This window comes from Haliotis asinina, chromosome 14 (genome assembly GCF_037392515.1).
Source record: "Haliotis asinina isolate JCU_RB_2024 chromosome 14, JCU_Hal_asi_v2, whole genome shotgun sequence".
Classification (NCBI taxonomy): Eukaryota; Metazoa; Mollusca; class Gastropoda; order Lepetellida; family Haliotidae; genus Haliotis; species Haliotis asinina.
In genome coordinates this window covers 48,039,653-48,049,192 of record NC_090293.1, presented here as the reverse complement: position 1 = coordinate 48,049,192, position 9,540 = coordinate 48,039,653, and the positions used below count along the sequence as shown (strand labels likewise).

At 37.1% G+C, this 9,540-nt stretch overlaps 1 protein-coding gene across 1 annotated transcript; it reads right to left on the bottom strand.

Moving 5' to 3' along the window:
• Nucleotides 1-3,449: 3,449 nt before the first annotated feature.
• LOC137261310 (GDH/6PGL endoplasmic bifunctional protein-like) lies at nt 3,450-9,520 on the bottom strand. Its single transcript, XM_067799039.1, has 3 exons — nt 8,659-9,520; nt 6,943-7,031; nt 3,450-5,394 (listed from the first exon to the last, which is right to left on the bottom strand). The coding sequence occupies exons 1-3, from the start codon at nt 9,363-9,365 to the stop codon at nt 3,779-3,781; spliced, it is 2,412 nt and encodes an 803-aa protein (XP_067655140.1). The 5' UTR covers nt 9,366-9,520; the 3' UTR covers nt 3,450-3,778.
• Between the last annotated feature and the right edge of the window lie 20 nt (nt 9,521-9,540).

The following is a 9,540-nucleotide window of genomic DNA, read 5'->3' as shown; positions in this document are numbered from 1 at the left end:
TGGTTTGATATTAGTGATTACATTGTAACTATGGTAACAATGCCAAAGCAACATTTAGCTGATGGGAAATATTTTACAACCTGGAGTCTAACAAGCAGCAACATTAGAAAAGTCGTTCATGCTGGTAAGTATTTATGGATAAATACATGATATATACAAGGAAGTTTGGATAACTAGTCGATAGAGTTTCAAGGAACACATCAAGCTCTGGATGTTAACAGTCTCAATACAAGATTAACTATATACTTAATATGGTTGCCTAAAACTGAATCACAATCACAATCAACTCACAATCGATATGCACAAACCATAGATTATCAGACACTCAAATATCATGAGATCACACTGTTAAACATTTTCAACAAAAATAAAATATTACAATAGTTGTTTGTTTAAATCCATGATCTGCAATTTTCCAGCTTAATGATGGTAGTCCACGAATAATCAAAATTGGGTCAGATAATCAAATCTAGGCCCCAAAATCTAGTGACTGACTTCATGAACACTAATCTATGACTCTTGCTTCAGATCAGTTTTCAAACCAATATTCATGTGTGAGTGAATGAGTGAGTGAGGTTAGTTTTACGCCACACTCAGCAATATTCCAGCTATATGGTGGCGGTTTGTTAATAATCGGTCCTGGACCAGACAATCCAGTGATCAACAACATGAGCATCGATCTGCACAATTGGGAAACGATGACATGTGTCAACCAAGTCAGCTAGCCTGACCACCTGATCCTGTTAGTTGCCTCTTACAACAAGCACAGTTGCCTTTTATGGCAAGCATGGGTTGCTGGAGGCCTATTCTACCCCGGGACCTTCACGGGTATTTCATCCATGAAGCATATTAGGTGTTAATGTTGTTGCACACAGATCTCAGCAATGCTCTACTTGTATTGTTATATAATATTACATATTAATATCATTCACATGATGAAAGAGTAGGAAAATACTTGGAAACATCATGTCTATCACAAACTGAAAAGAAGCTGACATCCAAAAAGTCTTGCCTTCATGTGTATCACTTCTAAATGCCATTCAAAGACTCAATGGTAAATACTGTAAATGTAATCCTGGTTCTTGTCAATGGCAGCAAATGAGTTGACACGTTTTAACTTATCAGACTTGTCATGATCCATCTGTCCTGGAAGTCTGCGCTTAGAGTTTCCTGTAAGCAAACGCCCATACAATATTTGGTCATTCAAGTTTTCTCATGTAACAGATACGGCCTATGACTTGCATTTTATATACTTTTGCAGAAAAGATGGGATACTTGTTTGCAAACATTAGACATGTAAAAGTTTCCAACACTTTTCCACAATCCACAGCAAATGCAAGCGACATCTAAGTGTGACATAATTCTGGAATATTTTGAGTGCACTGACAGAGATTACAAGGCTTGTTACTCACATCTGCTGCCATTCACTTTACCAACTGTATTGCTTTTTGTGATTGTAAACCCAAAATTGTGTGTTCAAAGATATTTACAAATAGTTATTATGCAACTTTGTTGAGAACATTTTCAAGAATATCACATTTTTTGTCATAAAGAACCATTAATCTTGGTTTAACAGGGCAAAACCAGAGGCCGAATAATAACTGTGTGAACATGAGCCCTGACCACTGCCATCAAGTCATTCCACTTTCTGGACACACACGGTAGCAAAGGTATTGTACTAGTACAATGAATACAACTGAACACATACGTATGTCAGCATCAGTTACACACAATAAGATCTCAATGAACGTCACTATAAGAATGTCACACTTAACAGTTGGTTCTTCATCTGAGAGTGTTGGAGGCTAGGTACTACTGGAGGCAAGGTCGAAGTCATGTTTGCAGATTGGCTGCTTTTCTGCATTCTCATTGGTTACACATAGGCTGACATCAAATGACTGAATGAGTGCTCGAATGAGTGAGTTCAGTTTTATGCCCCACTCTGCAATATTGCAGTTTAATGGTGGTAAGCTGTAAGTACTTGATTCTGGACAAGACAGTCCATACAAAAGCATCTCAAACAGACAATTCAAAGATCAACAACATGTACATCGATCTACGCAAATGGGATACAATGACATGTCCAACAAGAAAATCAGAAAGTCTGTCATCCCAATCCTGCTAGTCGCCTTTAGACATTCATGGGTTACTGAAGATAAATGTTAACCTGGATCTTCGTTTGTCCAGTATAGCGATGACATGAAGGAATGCCATTTCAAAAACTGAAATTAACACGAAAATGTCAATTTGTCTCCAGCAAATCACTGGAACTGGTGTATTTAAAAAGTGTTTGCTATTCAGTAAAACCATTTAGCACAGACAGCCCATGTATTACAGACGGCAAGCCAACCAGTCTTTGTTCCATCCCACTGATGTCAATGAGGGCAACAATATATCTCACTTTCAAACATATTTTGGCACAAACTTTCCTTCATTTTGAACCATCAATCCTCTATGGACAATCCCTCTATTCACTAGACCACTAGATCTTAGAGACGTAAACTGACTGAGAGCATTTCTCCTGAACAAACAAGTGCCTGTGAATATTTGGGGTAGAACAGGCCATCAGCACCCCAGATTTGCCACAAAAGGCTACTGTGCTTGGTATTGGGAGATCAGATTTGCTGACTTGGTGGACACACGTTATTGGTTCCCAGTTGTGTAGATCGATGCTCATTCTGTTGATTACTGGATTGTCTGGTCCAGACTTGAATATTTACTTCCGCCATATAGTTGGAATACTGTTGAACTCAACGTAAAACTAAACTCACTCACACACTTACTCCTGAACAATACATAATATTATGTGGAGTGCTTGAACTTGAGGTTACAGATTCTAAAGTATCTTGAGTACTTATCTGCTTTTGATAGACAGCTAAAATGACCGATCATCAGAAATATCGTCAACTAGAAAAATCAATAATGATGATCAATATGAAAATTGTTATTGATAATATAATACATAGACATATGTGCTCGAATAAAGTATTCATTTACTCACGCAGGACATAAAGTTTGACAATGGGAAATATCCTCAATGGGTAAAAACAAAAATGATTGTTGACATGAAAACTGTAGATTTATCGTTAATATAACACATTAACTTTTGTGCTAGAAAAAGGTCTAATTTGCTCATCCAACGTACAATGTTAGGTATTGAATCATCTGCTGCTTCAAAATGATGTTCAGCAAGCTGTTTTGTTAGTAATCCACACATGAAAATATCACCACTTCCTTGAGATGTAAAATATATTCACTTCTTTCAGATTTTTTGGACAGTTTTGTTACTTTTCTGATGTTTATTGATAATTGATCCATATTTAGTTAACATTTATCACTCTCTATGACCTATAACAACAGTCAGCGCTACCTTTTGAACGTATCAATTAACCTGGATTTCAAAGATAAAACAGCCTTGTTGACTTGTAAATTATACAATAAAATCACAACAATGTAAATATATATTTCTGTCAAACATGAAATGTACCAAATCACAAGAGAGAAAAATCAACAGGCTCATAAAGGATTAGAAAAATCCCAAGATTTTTTGTAACAAAATAAGTAACAAACAATAACAAGCATACAAGATTCATTCATATGTACATCAAAGGCAAAACATATCAATTTTTCAGCAGGATGGTACCAGAAAGAGATTGAAATTTAAATGCATCTCCACATAGCTTTTCCCAAAGCCCCAACTGTTCGCAGACACAATCAAAGGGAGACAACTTTACCGGAAACCCAAATGCATTCTTCCACTACAAGCTACGGATTTCTTTCAATCAATCAGTGCCTCAGAATCAATAAACCATGTAACATTTCCAATATCAGGCTTCACGCCAAGGATGGGATACTCATCCTTTGACCCTTCAGTATCCTCTAACTGTTTCAAAATTTGCCTCTTCCCTTTCCCAGTCACAAATACCGATATCTGTTTAGCCTTGTTGATGACAGGTAGTGTTAAAGTCATCCTCTGAGTTTCGAAAGAATGTTCCGGCCCATATGCATAAGCCGTAAACTGCCTTATTGCACTCAGACTCAAGTCATTGGGGAAAAGGGATGCTGTGTGCCCATCGGTGCCGAGGCCTAAAACAATGTAATCAAATCTTTTGTCACTAATTTGATCTTTGATCAAGTCTTGATACAGTTGCAGACCATTATCATTGGCACTGCACAATTTACCTGTTATTTCCACCGGCATTGGATGAATATTGAAATAGGGTAGGCGCACATATTTCAAGAGATATTCTTCAATTGTACCAAAATTGGAATCTTTATCAGTGGCAGGTACACATCTTTCATCCACTTGCCAAATATGTACATACTGCCATGGAATATCGGCAAAGTGCTGTGCCAGGGTTTCAAATAGAATAACTGGACTTTTACCTCCTGAAAATGCAATGTGATAGAACAATGATCTCTTTAGTGTTTTTTGGATAGAGTGGGCTATGTCTTCAGCTAAAAGAAAAGCAAGCCTCTGTCGGTTGGTCGTGATTAATTTGTTCCCAAGGAAAGAAGAAGGAGTCTGTCCAAATGTTTCATTTTGTATTGGCGCTTCTCCAGTTACCATGGTAACCGATTCAGAAACATTTTCAGTATATTCCAGTTTGTTATTTGTCACTCTAAAGGACAATTTTCCATCTTTGTCACCTGCTTCATAAATCGTAGGAGGGTATTTTGAGGACAATGAGCTCACATCAGTCCAAATATCCCAAAGTGACAGCAAATGATTTGTCCCTATAAAATTATCCTTAATACCAAGATACAAATCTTCTATCAAGACAGTATACGCAGTAGGGTCTTTATGAGGGATTCCAATAAACAAATCCTCACTTTTTTGCCCAAATAATTCAGACGGAATGGTTACAGAGGACTGGTCAGAGACCCCTTGTGGCCAAACAGGCTGACCAATAGACTTGGAGACTAAGATCGCAGGCGTCTTCAACTGACCATGTCCGATGTAAAAGATCAGTTGTTGTAGATTTTTATCTCTACAATTATTAACGCAGACAAAATTCCTTTTGAAAACAACCCTGACATAACCTGATCGCTCATCAAGCTTCTTTCCACCTGCAAGAATAAATGGCACACCGTCCCATCTTGGTGAGTGTACTTTTAACATCACAGCTGCAAACGTGGGAGTAAATTTGGATTTTTCAAGATCAGCTTGTTCCTTTTCGGCATCTTTAAGATAATCGGAGAACTGGCCAAGAAGAGTGGCTGACATTTTGGCTGGGGCTATCTGTTTCAGAAGTCTCAGCTTGTTGACCTTGATGTCGATGGATGAGGATAAATTTTGGGGTATCTCCATGGCAAGGATTGTCAGCAGTTCTGTGAGGTGGTTCTGGAAGACATCTCGCATGACGCCAGTCTGATCATAGAAGTCAATCCTGCCTGGAATTTTAACAAGAATCTTAGAACTCTAGTAAGACTGCCAAAAGAGATGTGCCTCATGACAAGTGCCCCTGACTTAGACTGTGTTTGCCATGATGCAAGAAACCTGTGGATTTGAAATAACAAATTATACGGTAAATGCACAGTGATTTTAGGAGTTTGCATCAATTTTGATGCAATGCTACTGGGACCTAAGTTCAAATACTCTAAACTTCTGTTTCTCTGCAATGACTGTAACGACCCACTTTAACCAAAGATGTTCAAAACTGCTTTTTTTTAAATGTTTGCCAGCAAACTGCTCACAGCTGACTCAAAACCTGCCTTACCTTGTTAGTTATCTTAATGATTGCCTGCAAACTGCTCAGAGCTGACTCAATACCCAATCTGCCTTACCTTGTTTGTCATCTTTATTAAGCAATAGTTGATATTGAGATAAAAGTTCCATACTGAAGAACTCCCCAAAACATGTCCATGACACCCTCTCATGACACCAGGGTGTCATAATGACTCCTAAATTAAATAACTTGAAGTGGCTAATCAGATAGTTGGTGTTTCATGTCACATTCAGCAATATTGCAGCTATATGGCATCTGATAATAACAGAGTCTGGCTCAGACTATCCAGTGATCAACAGCATGAGCATTGATCAAAACAGTTGGGATACAATGAACTGTCAACCTGAAGTGATCAAAAAAACATGTAAATCTTTCTCCTCTCATGAGAAGAACTCAAGCATCTATCATTCAATCAAATGCAAACATACTGAAAAATAAAGTGGGTGAGTTTAGTATTATGCCACTTGTAAATATGATCAATCAATATTCCATCAATATCATGATGGGGCAGTAGAAATAGGTTCACACACTGACTGAACCTATGTGGGGAATTAGGGGTTTAAAAATCCCACTGGCCAATGCCCAGGACAAGTCAGTTTTCATTTCGGGCCATCAAATAATGATATTTTATTTGTCTGTGGGTGACAAGATAATTTCCACTTATGGTGTCAAACTGCAAATGAACTTGGATCTAATTTCATATCTGCTCAAAATGAAACTGTTAATTTTAACAATGTTAATAAAATAGATTTATCATTCTCAGTGAAGAGTCCACTAAACATTAACATGGAATACCATGTTGATTTATTCTTTCATAAGTACGTCATCATGATTATGTCATATCAATCAGCGCAAGTGGAAAAATAGTCAGAACAAGTTACTTTCACAAAGTCACTTGCCTTGTGGCAAGTGTTTTTTTTTTTATAAAAACCTGAACCCCTTCCACTGAAACACCATGCTGCAGTTCAACATGGAGGCCCCTTCAAACACTGTACACTCCCAAGCCATTAATTCCTTGCTTTCACATTGTATAAAATAATACATGATATTACATCCATGCATGACCACTCCCTTTCAAAATTTCATTCAGTAAGAAGAAATGGTCTATCATATATTTGCCTCAATTACTTCTAATGAAAACAGCTTATCACCTTTGAATATCTAACTTGACTTGACAGTATGGATTCTGTAGTGTACAGAGAATATTAATTACCTTGAACGCCAATTGTTTCCTTCATAAATATTTCTACCTGCTCAACATGATCCTTGTTTAGCATAGCTTCCATGCGGTCGTTTTGTTTCCTACAGAAAGAAATATGAAAACAAAAAATATATTGTCTTTTAATGGCACTTAGAAGTTGTTATACATGACCAACATATTTTGGGGATTAGGCTTCTTGAATCTTTTCCACACAATGTTTCAGGATCAATAGAGATCTCCTCACCAGTTTAAAGAAGATTAAAGAAGATTAATCCATAAAATATCTTAGTAAAAAATATATTGCTTCCAAAAGATAATACAAATAGTGAGCTTTTTTCTGCTTATCGCCATATGACAATGACCCATGCAGTCAGTGAGAGAGGTGAGTCTCATGTGTTCAGGTACACCAGAAATGGGCTTCAACCTGGGTCTTCGGTGTGACAAGTGAACACTTTAACCACTAGGCTACCCCACCATCCCTTAGAACTGGTTGATTTCATGAGCAACAATACACACAATCCTTAAAGCCATATTAGTAACCATCTGATAACATCATAACATCAGTTACTGAATGTATATTCTGTTCATTAGAATGGAACATCCATGCATATTTTAAGGGAATGTTTTATTTGAATTTTGAAACATGCAAATTGGAATATATCCAAGCCAGACAGGGCAGTGGCCAATAGTTTTACGTAACTTAATTTGACAGTAATTTAAGAAGTGGCCAATCCAATGATAACAAATACAGCAAAGAACGCATTTTGCTATTGCTTCGCTGAATATAATAAATAATCGATCAACTACTGACTTCTTTCTGTATTTATAACCCAATGTACTCATTCTTTGCTCAATATCTGTGATATGTAATATTTTTGTATCATAGTGGAATCATTGTTGCCTTGTTTTAAACAAACTGATTAGCAGCTTCATGTCTTTGTAGACAATATTTACTGCTTAGATAATAGTTTGAAACATTCATCGTACTTAGTTTCAATACTTTCAACAGGGTTTTAAAAATCCCACTGCTCGATGCCCGGGACTATTCAGTTTTCATTTCAGGCAATCAAACAATGGCATCTTACTTGCCCATGGACTACTACTAGATAGTTTCCACTTAAGGTTTCAAACTGCAAATAAACATGGATTTCGTTTCATATCTGCTCATGATGTAGCTATTAATATTTCACAACCATAGTAATTAAGAGCTATCGTTCTTTGAAATTTGTCTCTCTTCGATAAATAGTCCAGTAAACATTAAAATCAAACATTGAGTCATAAAATCAGGACAAGTTGAAAATTAGTCAGGACAAGTTACTTTCTTGAAGTCACATGCCCTGTGGCAAGTGGCTTTTAAAAAAGACTTTCAACCTCAGTTGGATAATAGTTTAAAACATTCATTGCACTTAGTTTCTATACTTTCAATACTGACTTTTGACTAACTACTTCATATAATGGACCCACAAAGACCTCAGTTACAATTGGTCTTCAGCAACCTTTATTGTCTTAATGGGTGACTAAAGGGACCATGTGGCTTGTTGATTTGGCTACTGCATGTCATTGTCTCACAATTGCATAGATTGATGCTCTTGATGTCAAGCAACACATTGTCTGTTGTAGACTGAATTATTTACAGACTGACATTATATAGCTGAAAAACTTCTGGGTGCAACACAAGACAACAAAACAACCAAACATCTTAAAGTGAAATTGTTTTACATGACATACCTAAAATTTAGGATTTCTCTAACAACCGTTTTTCCAAGGTAGTGGTCAACCCTGTAAATCTCCTCTTCACTGAATGAATCAGACAGCTTAAGACCCATAGCTTTAGCAGACTGGCGATCAAGGCCAAAAGGCTTTTCCAAAACCACTTTCACTTTCCAGTTTTCATGCTTCATTCGGCAGTAATTATTAATGTATTGTGCAGCTGATAAGTAACCACTTGATGGTATTGACAAGTAAAATATAACGTGTATGTGGGCATTCAATTCTCCATTCATAAGATTTTCCCATTTTATTTTCATTCCATCACAAAAGGTTTTGTAATGTTCGTCGGTTTTCAGCTGAGCATATTTGACTGAATTTATGAAGTCCTCTTTGGATTTTTTACATGCAGGTCCATCAACCGTTTCACAAGTAAGTCGTTCATCAAGTACTTTGGATAATATTGGTTCTGTATTTTTAGGATCTGTTCTACCTGTCGGGTAGAAGGTGAATGAAGTGTGCTCAGTTGTATATTTTGTTACGAGACTATAAAATCCCTGCATGAGATATCTCTTGGACAAATCACCCATACCACCAATGATGACAACATCCGTGTGTCCATGTTTTGAGGATTTCACTTCAGTGCCCAAACTTAACTGGCACACGAAACACCCTGTCACTATGAGAAAGACGAAGACTTGAGCCGGGTCCCTTGACCTGCCAAGCATTTTGACAAGAATGTTTCGCAAATTAAAGGCAAGATAGCAACAGTACGAGTCAATTGGGAAGTAGTCGGATAATTGGAGCTTGGAACCGAGAAACCATGGAATGAATTTGAGTAAGGTGCAAATTTTCTTGTTACATGGGGGTCGCCATGTTGAAAAACTACACAAAGGACAACTA